Below are 16131 nucleotides of genomic sequence, written 5' to 3'. Positions count from 1 at the left end.
GAATGTAGAAGAAGTGATTTAAAAAAAAAAATAAAATTAAACAGGTGTTGTTTTTTTTTCCCAAAGGAAACTTTAATTTAAACAAGACAGGAAGCTGCACAAAGTTTGTTTGAACAACAGCTTAAAACTATCTACAGGGGTACTTGTGGAGTAGGAGTCCTGCCTCTGAGGAGCAGTCTGGACACAGCTTGGCCTTGCCAAGGCCACCAAACCGAGCTCCAGGACAGGGGCTGTCTGTGTGTCTGTCCTCCCTTCACAAAGGAGCAGCATTTAGGGGTGACAGGGACCACAAAACCACACATCCACCCTCAGAAAACAGGGCTTGCCTTTAAAGTGTCGCTTCCTTCTCGAAGTAAGTCCAGTTTCAAAACAGCAGCGGAAGCCTCTTCCAGTTCATGCTGGTCTAACCCAAAGCATCATCTCGAGCTGGAGCCAAGGAAACCGGTCCTGGCCACCCCCTCGGTGGGTCATCCCCACAGCAGGGACCACTGGTGCCTTTTTGGTGGCCAAAACCACCTCTTGGGGGACAGTATGGTGCAGACCCTCATTCCCCTGGAGCTGCTGCCATGGCCACCTGTCCCCTTGGGCTGCAGAAGGGGTTGAGACCCCACAGGGGTGCCATATATTGGGGTTATCACCTCAGTGCCGTGCAAACAGCTCCTGTCTTCATCTCACCACCTCCCCAGCTGCTAAAATCTGCAGCTGTGCAAGTGCAGTGTGGCACTTGGTAGAAGACAGGGAGCTACAATAGGTGATGTTCAGCTGGGGGGGGCATCACAGCGGACAGAGCATCCCACCTCCTACAAATTTAACATTAAAAGGGCTTGTTTCAAGCCTAGCAGCCTCCAGCACAACACAAATGTGGATCGCCTCGGCCTCTTGCTAAGCTGGAGCAAGTCAGCCAGCCCAGGCTGAGGGCCAGAAGGTGGCCAGAACTTTCTCCCTGCGTAAGGAAGCGTGTTCCTCTCCTGGCTGAAGCAGCATCTTTCCAGTGGGCAACAGGCACTGGAGGCCATGGGGGAGAGGCTGCTTAAAAAAACCAAAAACAAACAACAAAAGGGAGGCAAAACCCAGAAGGTTTTGCTCAGCTCTGAGCTGGAAAAGTGTCTCAAATCTCAAGCAAGAAAAGAGGTAATGGGAGTTTCCACTTAAAACCATCCTAACAACAACAACAAAAAAAATCAAATTTCAGGTAAATCATCCAGCAGGAAGGAAGGGAAAAAAAACCTCAATAAGACTCTGATTAGTTTTTGTAACAATCCAAGCAGACAGCAAGGAGCAGGGTCTGGCAATGCCGCGCTGTCCCCCTCAGGATGCAGCTCCCCGGTGTCACATCCTCATCACTGTCCCCGGCCCCATGGCACCCGCTGCCCCGCTGTCCCCTCTGGCAGGGGACCAGGAGCCTCCTACCTCTTGTCCATCCACCAACCACATCTGCCCCCCACGCTCCATCAGTTCTCTCCCGCCTGGACGTACTCCTCGGTGGCCTTGGAGATGGTGCTGAGGTACTGCCAGCTCAGGGCGGCCAGGAGCATGGCGCAGGACAGGTAGATGGGCGAGTAGTGGTGGCGTGACACCATGGGACCGCCGGGGGAGCTCATGGCGCGGATGGAGGCGATGACCTGCTGCGTCTTGTTGGACGATGGGTCCGTGCTTGGGATCTTCTGGTAGATCTGGGGATGGGAGAAGGAGTTATGCTTCCCACCCAAGGTTAAGGAGACAAATGGGATCATGGAGTGGAAGAGGATGCCTTAAGTGCTACCATGTCCTCAACTGTCTACAGCTGACTGAAAGGAGGATGGAGGGTGTTGGTCTCTTCTCCCAAGTAACATGACAAGAGGAAATGGCCTCAAGTTGTGCCAGGGAAGGTTTAGATTTGGTATTAGGAAAATTTTCTTAACGGAAAGGGCTGTGGGGCATTGGAACAGGCTGCCCAGGGCAGTGGTGGAGTCACCATCCCTGGAGGGGTTTAAAAGGCATTTAGATGAGGTTCTTAGGGACATGGTTTAGTGCTAGAGTTCGGTTAGGTTATGGTTGGACTTGATGATCCTGAAGGTCTCTTCCAACTGAAATGATTCTATGATTCTAAGAGGAAGCTCGGTGGTGGAGCACCATGGGGCTGCCAGGGATGCCATTTCCCTTGAGAAGTGCACTAAGCCCAGCAGCCTCTTGAGGGCACCCCGCAATGGGAGATGGAACACACGGCACCAGCCACAGTCCCTCAATCACAACTGGTGTTGCTGGGACCACCATCTCTTGCCCGGCAATCCTGGCTCACTGCGGCGCACTGCAGCCCACCCCAAACCAGGGAGGACAGCCCAGTGTGACCAGCAGACAATGACTGCCAGGAAACAGTGGAGTCACCATCCCTGGAGGGGTTTAAAAGGCGTTTAGACGAGGTTCTTAGGGACATGGGTTTCTGCTACAGTTAAGTTATGGTTGTAATTGATCCTGATGGTCTCATCCAACTGAAATGATTCTATGATTCTCCAGATAACCCCATGGTCTTTTGGGATCTTCTCTTCACGGTGTGCAAACCCCATGGCCTTTACGATACTTGTCTGCACAAGTCCCAGAGAGGCGTGCACTAGCAGAGATCCTCCTCTGGGCTAACGTGTCACTGTCCCTTGTCATGGGGTTGGCCAACCTGCAAAGTGAGCTCTAAAAACATATGTTTTGGGGTCTCCCTGGTGTAGAAGTAACATCTTTTTATTTAACAACCCTCAATGGAGTTGGTTTGGGGGCTTTTTTTTTTTCCCATGAATCTATCCCCCAGATGTTCCTCCACATGAACGTTTAACCTCTGCAGTTCCCTGAAGTTGGGAGTCTCACTGCTTGAATCACCATGTTTACTGTTGGCCACGGAGCAGAAAGAAACCACCACCAGATCATGCTGCAGCTACAGACACAGAGAAAATAGGACTGCTCACTGGAGCAGCCCATGGGGAGATGATGCAACATGTGCAGAGGTGTGTTGTGGGAAAGGTCCTCTGTGTCTGCTCAATGTCTTGAGTTGGAAGGGACCCACACAAGGATCATTGAGTCCAACTCCTGTCCCTGCACAGGACAACTCTAAAATTCACTCTGTTCTCTACCAGAAGGACGGCAGGACCTCAGTCTCTACCTCTCAACACGGGCCAAGAGTGCATTCAAAGGAACACATCAAGCAGTCAGTCTGGTCCAGGCCAAAACCACATCAGGGTCACCATGCCCTGCCGCCACTGAACTGACAGATCACAGTATCACAGTATGTTTGGGATTGGAAGGGACCTCAAAAGATCATCTAGTCCAATCCCCCTGCTGGAGCAGGAACGCCTAGGTGAGGTCGCACAGGAACATGTCCAGGCGGGTTTTGAATGTCTCCAGGGAAGGAGACTCCACAAACCCCCTGGGCAGCCTGGTCCAGTGTTCTGTCACCCTTACTGAGAACAAGTTTTTCCTCAAATTCAAGTGGAACGTCTTCTGTTCCAGTTTGAACCCATTGCCCCTTGTCCTATCATTGTTTGCCACCGAGAAGAGCCTGGCTCCATCCTTGTGACTCTCACCCTTTATATATTTATAAACATTGATAAGGTCACCCCTCAGTCTCCTCTTCTCCAAACTAAAGAGACCCAGCTCCCTCAGCCTTTCTTCATAAAGGGAGATGCTCCACTCCCTTAATCATCTTTGTTGCCCTACACTGGACCATCTCCAGCAGTTCCCTGTCCTTCTGGAACTGAGGGGCCCAGAACTGGACACAATATTCTAGATGGGGTCTCACCAGGGTGGAGTAGAGGGGAAGGAGGACCTCTCTTGATCTACTAACTAAGATGTAAGGAAAGATGTAAGGAAAGGATTAACAAATTCACATGTGTCCCCAATTCCACCCCAGGAATGAAAACTGGAACAACCAGAAATGACCTGTGAGAAGCTGCTCAACCTACCTCTTCCACATACTGGTACATGATGGATTTGACAGCTTGTATGTTGGTGGCATCCATCATGAGAGTCACAGCTTGTCCCTTCCGGATCTTCACAACACCCCTGAACACTTGCTTGTTGTTATAGCAGGCAGCCAACGTGGCAATGGCCATCACCTATGGAGAAACACCAAGAGTCCTTACTGCATCGCAAGGAGTTTGCCAAGGGAGTAACCTCAGTCCTTGAGAAATCGAGGGCAAGACACTGGAGCAAAGCCATAATCTCACCGACAGCAGAAACACCCGGTACCAGGAAAGAAGAGATCATAGAGAGGGAGAATAAAACAGGCTAATACCAACATGATGCACAGAATCATAGAATCATTGGGCTGGAAAAGACCTCTAAGCTCGAGTCCAATTGTTAACCTCACCCTGCCAAGCCCATCACTAAACCACGCCCCTAAGAACCTCATCTAAATGCCTTTTAAACCCCTTCAGGGATGGTGACTCCACCACTGCCCTGGGCAGCCTGTTCCAATGCCCAACTGCCCTTTCTGTTAAGATATTTTCCCTAACATCCAATCTAAGCCCCCCCTGGCGCAACTTGAGGCCATTTCCTCTGCTCCTGGCGCTTGTTCCTGGGGAGCAGAGCCCAACCCCCCCTGGCTCCAAGCTCCTTTCAGGCAGTTCAGAGATCAGAAGGTCTCCCCTCAGCTACTCTTCTTCAGGCTGAACCCCTAGGTCCCTCAGCAGCTCCTCATAAGACTTGTTCTCTAGACCCTTTACCATAACCTGCTTCACCTCCAGCTTCTCCTTAGGTGGGCTGCAGACAGTGAAGAACCACTTGAAAAACGTAACTCACCTGGGGGATAGCGCAGAAGTTGAAGACGCTTTGGTTTTTCAGGCGGGATAAGTACTTAAGGACATCAGGGACGTGGTGGAGGGCGTTGGTGACAAGCTCATTCAGACACTGGACAGCCATATCGATGTTCTCTGGTTTGGTAAGATCTGAGAGCTTCTTTGCGTATCTGCTCCAAACCTAGACATCAAAATAAGAATGCACAAGTTGGAGGGTACATTCATGCCATAATAGAGACAGCAACAACAGTCTGAGGTCTGGGAGAGCAACAAGAGCTACCAGAGACCCACAAAGGCCTTGAAGCTTAAAAGGCTAAAGAAAGGAAGGACAGGCTGTGGAGACATGACAGTGGCCTTTGTATATAATGAGGGATTATAAATAGGAAGGATGCAACACATCTCCACATCTTCTCTAGGCAGGGTGAGGAAAAGACATGTCACACGTTGGGCTGACATCAAGAAATGCTCTATGAGACACGTGAGCCACGTGGAAAATGGAGAGAGAAATTTCTGGATAGCCTTAAGACAAGCAGAGAAGCACCTGTCAGGCACAGGCAGAGCAGCTCCTGCCTTTGGGAACAGACTAAGCTCAATCTAGAGATCTCACCCTGTCTTATATTCCCTCATTCCTTGAGACAGCGTAACAGAGAGGGGAAGAAGCTGCCCAACAAGTCCTTGGCAGTGTGGGGAGACATCACCTTGTCCCCACAGACAGCTGTAGATAGATGTGGGACTCATCAGCCTGCTGGCTTTAGAACTGTTATGATCAAGAAGATGCACAACCAACAGCAGTGAGCTTCTGCAGGCCTGCTTGACTGCAGGGTCTTAAAATTACAGCAGACCTTCAAGTCTTAATCAACTTGGATTTAGAGGTACATGAGAGACAATACAATCATAGCTGTGCACCTTCCACACCCTATAACATTCCTGAGATGGGAAGCGTGGATGGTTCACTTCATCCATTCCAGGTCTTGCACAGAATTATGGAAGACCATCAACGGACACCAACAAAACCTCTGACTTTGGGGATTTCAAAGAAAATTCCAGCAGGAACCTTTCTAATGAGAGCATGCGACTCCCTGTGTCAGGGCAGCAACAACGGCACCTTCAGTCTTACAGCATTTTCCAAAGGGACAGAACGGGCAGCGTTTCCCCTCACCTCTCTGGGCCAGAACTCCCTTCCCTCCTGCTGGTCCTCCAGGTAGTCACGGATTATGTTGGTTTTCTGCAGGAAGAGGCCCATGGAGTTTGCCAGTTCTGTGTCCTGCCCAACGATGGGATCTTCTAGATCTGATGCAGAGAAGAGACGGGAAAGGCCGATCCCCACCAGCCCAGCAACGTAGTGACAATACTGCGAGGCACCGAGAGGGTAAGGGGCACCAAAGAAAAACAAGAAAAATAAAGGAGAAGTTACAAACAGCTGCTGGTTTGCCACAGTGGGTTTGACAAAAATGATGCTCAGATGCAATTTACAGTACATTTTCTGCAAGTTCATAGAATCACAGAACAGTTTGGGTTGAAGGGACCTTCAGAGCTCCCCCAGTGCCACCCCTGCCATGAGCAGGGACATCTTCACCAGCTCAGGTTGCTCAGAGCCCCATCCAGCCTGGCCTGGGATGTCTCCAGGGACGGTTCATCCACCACCTCTCTGCCCAACCTGGGACAGGCTCTCACCACCCTCAGTACAAACAATTTCTTCCTCAATGTCTGGCCTGAATCTCCCCTCCTTTAGTTTAAAACCATCACCCCTTGTCCTATCACAACCAGCCCTGCTCAAAAGTCTGTCCCCATCTTTCTTATCAGCCCCTTTTAAGTATAAAAAGGCCACAATAAGGTCTCCCCAGAGCTTCTTTTCTCCAGATGAACACCCAACTCTCTCAGCCTGTCCTCCCAGCAGAGCTGTTCCAGCCTCACATCATTTCTGGGGCTCCTCTGGCCCTTCTCCAGCAGCTCCATGTGTGTCCTGTGCTGAGGACCCAGAGCTGGACCAGCACTGCAGGGGGTCTCAAGCCCTGCATTCTCACATCCCTCTCTGGGACATCTCAGCTTTCCCACCCCCAGCAAACACCTCACCAACTACGTCCCACCAAGGTGCTGCTTTGCTTCCAGCAGCCGAATTAATCATCCACAAGGGAACAGCTGATGTGATGGGTCACCCAACACAGGTGCTGGTGGGCAACACCAACAACCCACGCCATCCTCCCATTACCCACAGGACCAGCAGCCTCCCAAAGCCTTCCCAAGCCTCATTCATCCAGCTGAACCCTCTTCCCTACAGAGTTGCTCTGCCTCCTCTGTCCCCATAGACAATGTGGACCCTGCTCGTGTTCAGTTCACTCCTGTGGGCTGACTTACCCTATCCCACTCGTGCTGGGAGTCCACCTTCTTCTCCAAGAACTCCGCCATGCCCACACCCATCTTGTGGCAGATGTCCGAAATCACGTCCTGGTAGACCTTTGACAGGTTCCTGAACTCCATGGAGATCTGCAGCACAAACCACCACGAGGGGAAACAAAAAAACAGACAGCGTCAGGAATAAACAGCAGAGATCAAGATTTATTAAGAAATAATAATAATTTTTAAAAAGGACTGTTTACCAAGCTGTTATCCTGCCCTGGCTGGAGATCTAGGACAACTCCCACAACCAGGGTTGTTTCAAGGCCCCTAAAGCACAAGCTCAGTCTGTTCTCGGTCTCTGGCGGCAGATCAGACACAGCAATATCTTTGGGAAGGCTCTGTGGCCTTGGAGCGGTATCATCTGGGAGTCGCGGGACAAAACTACCTACGCTTGGTGCACAGAGTTGCTATTTGTTTTTGTAATTTGTGAGAGCATCCCCACCACGCCAACCATGGGAAAAGATGGGAGGATTCTGGAGCTCTGTTCTCCTCAAGGCACATTTTGCACAACTGGAAAAGCATCAAGCGACAAGAGAAAGCATGAAATCTTTCTTCTGCGTGTCCAATAACATGATTCAGTGACTCAGTCGCTCTCACACTGAAAAAATAACTTAAGAGCGTGTCCTCCCCTTCCCGAAACTGTGGAACATCACATTTTATTGTGCTGAGCTTCATTTTCCATCAGTGGGTAAGTACAGCCAGCCCATGTCTCAGTCACTCTGTAAAATAAACGTATCGGCTCTGCTTCTGTCTCAACGGCTTGAATTCAGTACAGAGGGAGCACGATCTGCCAGTACACCTCTAACAAATACTATTAAAATCATCCCTGGATATGATCTCAGATTGCCTGAGTAACACAAACACACCAAGAAAGAACAAAGTGCCAAAAACACCTTCTCTAAAGCTTTTCTAATTGCACACCTACCTATACATTGAGAATCCCATGACACAGGCACCTCCTATAGAGAACAACCCACCCAGATAAGGCACGGCCACTGTTACCCCAGGGCTGAGCATCAAAATTTACAGCACATCTCAGTTTTCCAAATAATTACCCCATTCCTACCGCTGCAGAAAGCAGGTGAGTTTTATCCCATAATCAGGTTAAAGATCTGCACACAGACCCCTGTAGCTCTAGAGCAGATGCCTCAGGACCGCCGCAAACGCTGGTCCATCCATAAGCCAACGCCAGACAAGCTTTGTCCTCTCCCTCTTTATTAGGTGTGATACCCAGCTCAGTGGTGGGGCACAAATCCATCTCTCCACAAGGAGAAAGTCGTTTATTCTTCCAACAGCAGAGGCAAAAAGCCACTTCTCAGAGCTGCCACTCTCCACAGCCAGATCAAGGCTGGTTCATACAGGGAATTGCACAATACTTGGGTTTCTCACTCCAGCTCTGTGTCCAGCCCCAAGAGCTATGGGCTCAGTGGGGACTGAACAAGCTCGGGTGTGACACAGAGACAAACAAGGTGACACAAGGCAGCTGAAGCAAGGAGGTGGACATCTCACCGTGGGGAAGTCCTCGAGCACCTGCCGGTCCTTCTCCTTGCTCTCCATGTATTTCCACTCTGGTTGGTACAGATAGGAGTGAAACTCGTGCAGCATCGGGACTTTGACATCTAAGCTGATGGTCATGTCATCCTCTATGGTGTCCAGGGCACGGAGAACCAGGTAGAATATACAGACGGCATGTCTGGGGAGGAGAGAAAAGGACAATCATCCCTTACTTGGGGTTGCTTGTCATTGATGCCTTGGAAGATACAGGCACTTTCAGAACGATTCACTTTCGCGTTTCAAGCAATACAGTACTTCAGAATGGAAAGTGGTGATATGAAAACCTTCCCAGCCCACACCATTGTATCCCAGTGTCTCCTACAGTGTGGAAACCATCTTTGGTCAAAAGATGTCCATGTCCAATCCCTCTTCCATCAAACCATAGAATGGTTTGGGTTGGAAGGGACCTTCAAAACTTGCCTAGTCCAACCCTGCAATGTGCAGGGACATCTTCGACTAGATCCAGGGTGTCACCTTCCCAGGGAACATAAAATAAATGCGTTAGAAATGTGCTGCTCAGGTCACAGGAGCAGGTTAGGGATGGAAAGCACCACCAGCAACACCTCCCAACCTACCTTGGCTCAGCATCTCCTTGAACCTGAGGACCAGAGGTGCCTCCACACAAACTCCTCATGGGCTGAGCGCGGCGAAAGCCGCAGCACGACTGAGCTGGGATGGGAAAACCCAGTTTTTTCCCTTCATGCAGAGAACTATGGCACAGCTTTTGGCTTTCTAAGATGTGCATTGGGGAATGGATGGACCTGTAAGGTCTCCCTGGGAACTGCCAAATCCAACCCTGCAAGCAAAGCCAGAGCTCACCAGGACCCACAGGACAGAGCCTGAGGCCAAAACTGATTGGAAAAAATTAATGCAAAATAAGGAAGAGAAAAAAAAAACGGGTGTACTTGTACCATCACTTCCTTCCTCTGCACCCAGCATCCTTTTATCCTGTTTGGGGGGAATAAGGGGATCAACTTCCCCATCCGGGGTCCATAATTCTGCAGCTGAAGGAAAAACAGAAGTCCTGATGGCGAAAAATACCAGCTTAGACTCCAGGATTTATATAAAAAAATCCCTGAGCTCTAAATAAGCACAGTGATACTTCAAGGAGATGATGCATTTATTAATTGTTTGACAAATGGTAACTAGCTTGGACTGCTTAAGTGTTAATTACTAGACGAAAGCGTTGCTATCCTGGGATGACAACATGCAAGCGGTAATTAAGCAGCCAGGGAAAACCAACTGGCTCATAGAGTCAGTACTGTTAAATTTGGCGTTTTTTGCTTAATTGAAGGATATTTAATACCTCTGTCCGTCAAATCACACATCTGAGTGCTCAGACCAGATTCCTCGTGCTCTCCTGTCCCTTTGCACGACTGAGTTATTCCATTTCAAATGGGTTGCAAAGGTTCACCCCACACGATGCAAGTGCCCAGGACTCCCACTCCCCTCCAGCAGCAACTTCCACCAGCAGCAACCAAGAAAAGGCAGAGCAGAACCTGAGATGCCATCCCAGAAGCATCTCCTGCAACTACACTGTGCCAAGGGAAGAGCTAGAAACACCTCCAGAGCCCAGAATGGTTAAAAACACTTATTTAACCCACTTCCACATCTGCATCCCTAGATTCTGTCATATCCTGGATTTAGCTCTATGGTGATTTGGGCAAACCAAAGGAATAATATTTTTTTTCTTTACAACAAAGGTGGTGAAACACTGGTCCAGGTTGCCCAGAGAAATGGTAGATGTCCCACCCCTGGAGACATCCCAGGCCAGGCTGGATGGGGCTCTGAGCAACCTGAGCTGGTGAAGATGTCCCTGTTCATGGCAGGGGTGGCACTGGATGAGCTTTGAAGATCCCTTCCAACCCAAACTATTCTATGATTCCATGAAATATCATAAAAACAACTCTGCAGTGAGCGAGGTCTGCTCCAGCTCCCCATTTCTCTGCAGGGTTCCAAGGCACCACAGTCCCAGCTGGGCGCCAACCTGAGATCCATGGGGATGATAAAGGCCAACCAAAACCACAATCTCCACCAGAAAACATGCATGACTGCGCTAGGAAGAGGACATCCCATCATTACCTCCTCTCTGCACAACTGGGAGTGCCTACTTCCAAAGAGCAAACCTGGTTCCATCTCAGGGCTCAAGCTCCAGCCCTGTCCTAGGTGCAGCTCCCCTCTTCCCAGGCGAGAAGGTCTCTTGTCTCTTTGCCACCACAGTCACTCTGGTGCCACCAGAAAGGTGGTGAGAGCCTGTCCCAGGTTGGGCAGAGAGGTGGTGGATGAACCATCCCTGGAGACATCCCAGGCCAGGCTGGACGGGGCTCTGAGCAACCTGAGCTGGTGAAGATGTCCCTGCTCATGGCAGAGGTTGGACTTTCTCCTTGCCACTACGAGGCTGGTCCTCTTCACAAAACAGCTGAACCTGCAGGAATTGATCCCAAAGGGTCCCAGGGACAGGCAGGACCATGGGGCTCCAGCACCATCCCTCCCCTCTCCAACACCAGGAGTTATGATGTTGGCTCAGCCGCCAATGAAACCACAGTTTTGCGCCATCCACCTTCCAAGAAAATGCCCAAACCATGGAGCTGGACACAGTGCTGGGCAGCAAGACACATGTTTTATGGGGCCAAAAATAATAAGCATGAAGAAAGCAAACATTTTAGCTGAAGTCCTGTGCATAAAGCTGGCGAGCATCGCTCTGAGCACTCCATTTTCCAGCAGTCCTTGGGGGGGGGCGTGTGGAAACTCTCCCAGGAGCAGGGATGTGAACCAAGGAGCAAGAGCTTCACACTTCTCCCAGCCTTCAAACAAGGAGGTTTCACTCCATAGAGGCTGCAAACAAAGTTGTGGCCGGGGAGGGGACTGGGCTGTGGCGCAGACCCCAGCTCACACCAAGCTCCTCCAACCAGCAAGAACAGCGGCAAATATTAAGCAGTGTGTAACCACAGATCAGCTTAACCCCCATTACAGCATCAATAAAAGCACTTCTGCAACGCAATCCAGCAAAACTAACTCCCTCTGTAAGCTGGCTGCCTATTCCTATATTCTGCCTATTTTGCATTTCCCTCTTTTGTCCCTAAACTCTCCAGCCGAGCTACTGGGCTTTGAAAATGAGCTTCTTCTGATCCGCTACAGAGCCAGCTGTAATTCAGCAGCAATCTGTAACTCAGCAGCAACCCCTTCACAGCCCCAGGTTGCAAAGATCCAGCAAAAACATTTTTAAGATGCCAGGCAAAAGATTCTGTGCCCTGAGGGTGGGGAGCCTTCCTGATCTGAGCAAGCTGCAATTCGAGGATTGAAGAACAAAATAGACAAACAAGAAGGAAAACTGCAGGAAGATCAAGGCAAACATGCCCCATACAGACACTGCTAACACACTTCAAGGTGTTTTATTAATTGGCCTATTTTTTTTCTTAATTTCTACATTAGCTAATATACCAAGCATGGAAAAAAAAAGCTTAATTCTTGGCTCGACTCATACCTTTCCAGACAACCCCAGCCAAGCTGCTGAATTTCTTTGCGTTTCCCATAAAACAGGCTGCAGATGACCAGTTTCATAAATGCTGGACGACAACCACGGGGCACCATCCAAAACACCAAACCAGGGCTCAGAAACCCAATAAATGACCCAGTGTTCGGGCTGGCGCCTGCAGCCGCTCAGCAGGGTCACAACCGTGGCATTAGACATGTCTAGTGCCACTCGTAGGAACCCCTGATTTTGGTGATTAATCCATTTTGGGATTAACTGGAGAGAGATCTGCATGATGATATCAGTTATTTCTGTGTGAATATAATATATAGAGCATATATATATATATATATATATATATATATATATATATATATATATATGCATGAGACTCTGGGCCAGCTGAGCTTTGCATCCTCTGTTACTATTACCATCTGAAACTTTCCTGCACGGCTCAGCAAAACTTGCACAGCAAAAAAAAAGGGTGTGCAGCAAGCTACCTCCAACACTTCCACAGTATTTGAGGTGGCTGTTTCCAAATGCACCTTTCTGGCAGGGTCCGAAGCCTCGGTCAGCCCCGGGTTTTTTGCTCACCTCCTCCAAGCAGCGGTGACACCTCCCCGGGGCCATCCCGAAGGCCATCGCCAGCCTTGGCACTGCCAGGACACATTCCCGGGGTGTCACAAACAGCACACGGCCAGGCGGCGTGTTTAACCGCCTGCTGGCCAAGCAGCTGTAGTGCCCGTCCACAGGCCTGCTCAGAAACCAGTTTTGGGGGAGGATGAATTGCACGCAGCCAGCTCGGACGTGAGAAATCCCACGTCGGGCTGTACGGTGAGTCTGCCAGCCAGTCCAGCCCAGTGGGCGATCTGCTGCACTGGGAGGGGGTGAAAGGAGCTTTTCCCAGCAGCATAGCTAAAGAAATATGGCAAGTTGCACCCACCAACAGCCCTGGTGTCAGAGCGGCAGGCATTGAACCCACTACCTCTTGGGAAGCCCTGGTATTGGGGGGACATTGCACTCACCACCTCTTGAAAGCACTGGTGTTTGGGGATATTACAACCATCACCTCCTGGAGACCACCAGTGCCAGGGGGGCATTGACCACTGCACCCTCCACCTTGCAGGGAGCCCTAGTGTTGCAGGGACATTGCACCCACCACCCCCTGGGGAGCCCTGGTGTTGGGGGGATATTGCACCCACCAGCTCCTGGAGACCCACAGTGTCAGGGGGACATTGCACCCACCACCTCCTGGGGAGCCCTATTGTTGGGGGGACATTGCACCCACCACCTCCTGAAAAGCACTGGTGTTTGGGGGACATTGCACCCCCCACCTCCTGGAGACCCCCAGTGTCAGGGGGACATTGCACCATTGCACTCACCACTTTCCAAGGAGCCCCCATGTCGGGGGAACATCGCACTCACCACCTCCTGGGGAGTGCCAGTGTTGGGGGGACATTGCACCCACCACCGCCCAGAGACCCCCAGTGTCAGGGGGGACATTGCACCCCCCAACTCCTAAACACCTCTGCCCCCCCCTCACCTTAGCTCTCCGTCCAGAGCCTGGATGACAGCGGCAAAGCTGCGGCTGGTCTGGTTGAGGTAGCGGTAGCAGGTGCGGAGGCCGCGTCCCAGCGAGTCCTGCGGACAGAGCGGGGCACAAGGGGCCGGTTGGAGTCGGGGGGCGGCCGGCGGCGGGGCCGGGAGGGCGGCGGGCACACCGCGTTGCTGCTGCACCCCCCTCCCACCGCCGCCCCGCAGCCGCCCCAGCGCCCGTGGGGGTCCCCGGGGTGGGGACAGGGTCAGTGTCCGCTTGAAGAGGGACACAGCTTTGGTGCTGGCCGCCATGGGGGCGCGGCGGCGGGGGGCTGCCGCCCGCTCCGCCCCCCCCGGACCGCCCGCCCCCTTAACCCGCTCGGTGCCCGCCCTGTCTGAGCGGCGGCGGCGTGCACGGAAAGCACCGGGGCCGTGCAACGCACGGAGCTGCTGCCATGCACGGAAAGCACCGGGGCCGTGCAACGCACGGAGCTGCTGCCATGCACGGAAAGCACCGGGACCGTGCAACGCACGGAGCTGCTGCCATGCACGGAAAGCACCGGGGCCGTGCAACGCACGGAGCTGCTGCCATGCACGGAAAGCACCGGGGCCGTGCAACGCACGGAGCTGCTGCCATGCTCGGAAAGCACCGGGACCGTGCAACGCACGGCATGCATGAATCCGTTGCAAAGCAGCCGGGACGAGCAATACCCTGAGTCAGTGCGATGCAAACGAAGCATCGTGACAGTGCAACGCTCGGAGCCGGCGCGATGCACAGAAAACATCAAGCCGGTGGCATCAGGTTTGCGATGCACTAGGACCAGTGTCAAGCACCTGTGCAATGCGTGGAAAACCTGCAGCCGATGCAAAGCACCGGGCCCGGACAACGCGCGGTAAGGGCTGGTCCGCTCCGGCGCACCGAAAGCCAACAGCCGGTGCGATGCCCAGAGCCGGTGCGGTGCTCGCCGAGCCTGTGCAATGACTGAGAGCCCCGAGTCGGTGCAACGCCCGGGAAGCACCGAGACGGTGCGAATCCCACCGAGCCGAGCCCACGGGTAACACCGGGCGGGGGCACCGGCCGTGGAACGCTCACCCACGGCAACGCCGCAGCCGCGCAGGGAGATGACAGCTCCCTCCTCCTCTTCCTCTTCTTCCTCCCGGCCCCCGCACCACCGCCACCCTCTCGGGCACCATCCGATCGATGGAGATAGAGAAGCGCATTCCCTCCCCCCTGCCCCGGCATCACATCCCGTCCCGCTCACCGGGTCCATCCGCGGCATGACGGCCCGGTAGCCGCCCATCTTGAACCGCAGCAGGTGGTAGATGTCCTCTGGGTGGCCCAGCCATTTCCTCAGCAGCTCCATGGGGCCCCCGCTGATCCCCCGCCGATACCAAGCGTTCCCGCCGGGCCCCCCCTTCCCCACCCGGTGGTTAACTGGAGTCAGGCGGGGCCGCCTTTGCCCCGCCCCCCCGCCAATCAGCTCACTCAGTACATCGCTCGGTGGGCCGGCGGGGCACCTATTGGCTGAAGGGCGCTCGTACCAGAGGAGCGTCAGCCAATCGGAAGGCGGCGGGGCTGGTGTGACGGCCGCCGGCCGGCGCTGACTGGGTAGCGGCGCCCGTCGCCACACGCCGGCGGAGCGGGAAGGCGGCGGCGGGGGAACCGGAGGCCCACGCGTGGCCCCGTTGCCACGGAGCCCCTCCCGCTCGGGCCCCTGGGGAAGGCACAACACCCTGCCCCGCCGTCACCAGCCCCCTCCACCGCCTGTTTTTCCTCAGGCAGCCCCCGGCGTGCGGCCGCGGCCCCCCTGCGTCAGGCCTCAGGGACGTTTATTTATTTGATTTACGTCACCACCCGCCTAGAGTGGCACCTGGGGTCACCTTTGGATCACCAGGAACGCATAATGGTTTGGGTTGAAGGGACCTTCCAAAGCTCCCCCAGTGGCACCCCTGCCATGAGCAGGGACATCTTCACCAGCTCAGGTTGCTCAGAGCCCCGTCCAGCCTGGCCTGGGATGTCTCCAGGAATGGTTCATCCACCACCTCTGGACAACCTGGGACAGGCTCTCACCACCCTCAGGGTACAAAATTTCTTCCTCATGTCCAGCCTGAATCTCCTCTCCTTTAGTTGAAAACCATCACCCTTTGTCCTAGTGCAACAGGTCCCACTAAAAAGTCTATCCCCATTTTTCCTCATCGGCCCCTTTTAAGTCCACAAAGGCCTCACTAAGGTCTCCCCGGAGCTTCTCTTCTCCAGCTGAACACCCAACTCTCTCAGCCTGTCCTCCCAGCAGAGCTGTTCCAGCCTCAGATCATTTCTGGGGCTCCTCTGGCCCCTCTCCAGCAGCTCCATGTGTGTCCTGTGCTGAGGACCCTGGAGTTGCAGGGGGGTCTCACCAGAGCACCCCGAGTTGC

At 52.9% G+C, this 16131-nt stretch overlaps 1 protein-coding gene across 1 annotated transcript; it reads right to left on the bottom strand.

Moving 5' to 3' along the window:
• Positions 1-50: 50 nt before the first annotated feature.
• Positions 51-15188, bottom strand: FDFT1 (farnesyl-diphosphate farnesyltransferase 1). The gene is made up of 8 exons (XM_005513640.4): positions 14979-15188; positions 13724-13821; positions 8664-8847; positions 7113-7241; positions 5917-6108; positions 4762-4938; positions 3924-4076; positions 51-1673 (listed from the first exon to the last, which is right to left on the bottom strand). The coding sequence occupies exons 1-8, from the start codon at positions 15078-15080 to the stop codon at positions 1452-1454; spliced, it is 1257 nt and encodes a 418-aa protein (XP_005513697.3). The 5' UTR covers positions 15081-15188; the 3' UTR covers positions 51-1451.
• Positions 15189-16131: the final 943 nt, after the last annotated feature.

The sequence above is a fragment of the Columba livia genome, chromosome 3, assembly GCF_036013475.1.
Source record: "Columba livia isolate bColLiv1 breed racing homer chromosome 3, bColLiv1.pat.W.v2, whole genome shotgun sequence".
In the NCBI taxonomy this organism is placed as follows: Eukaryota; Metazoa; Chordata; class Aves; order Columbiformes; family Columbidae; genus Columba; species Columba livia.
This window is presented reverse-complemented; position numbering and strand designations above follow the sequence as displayed.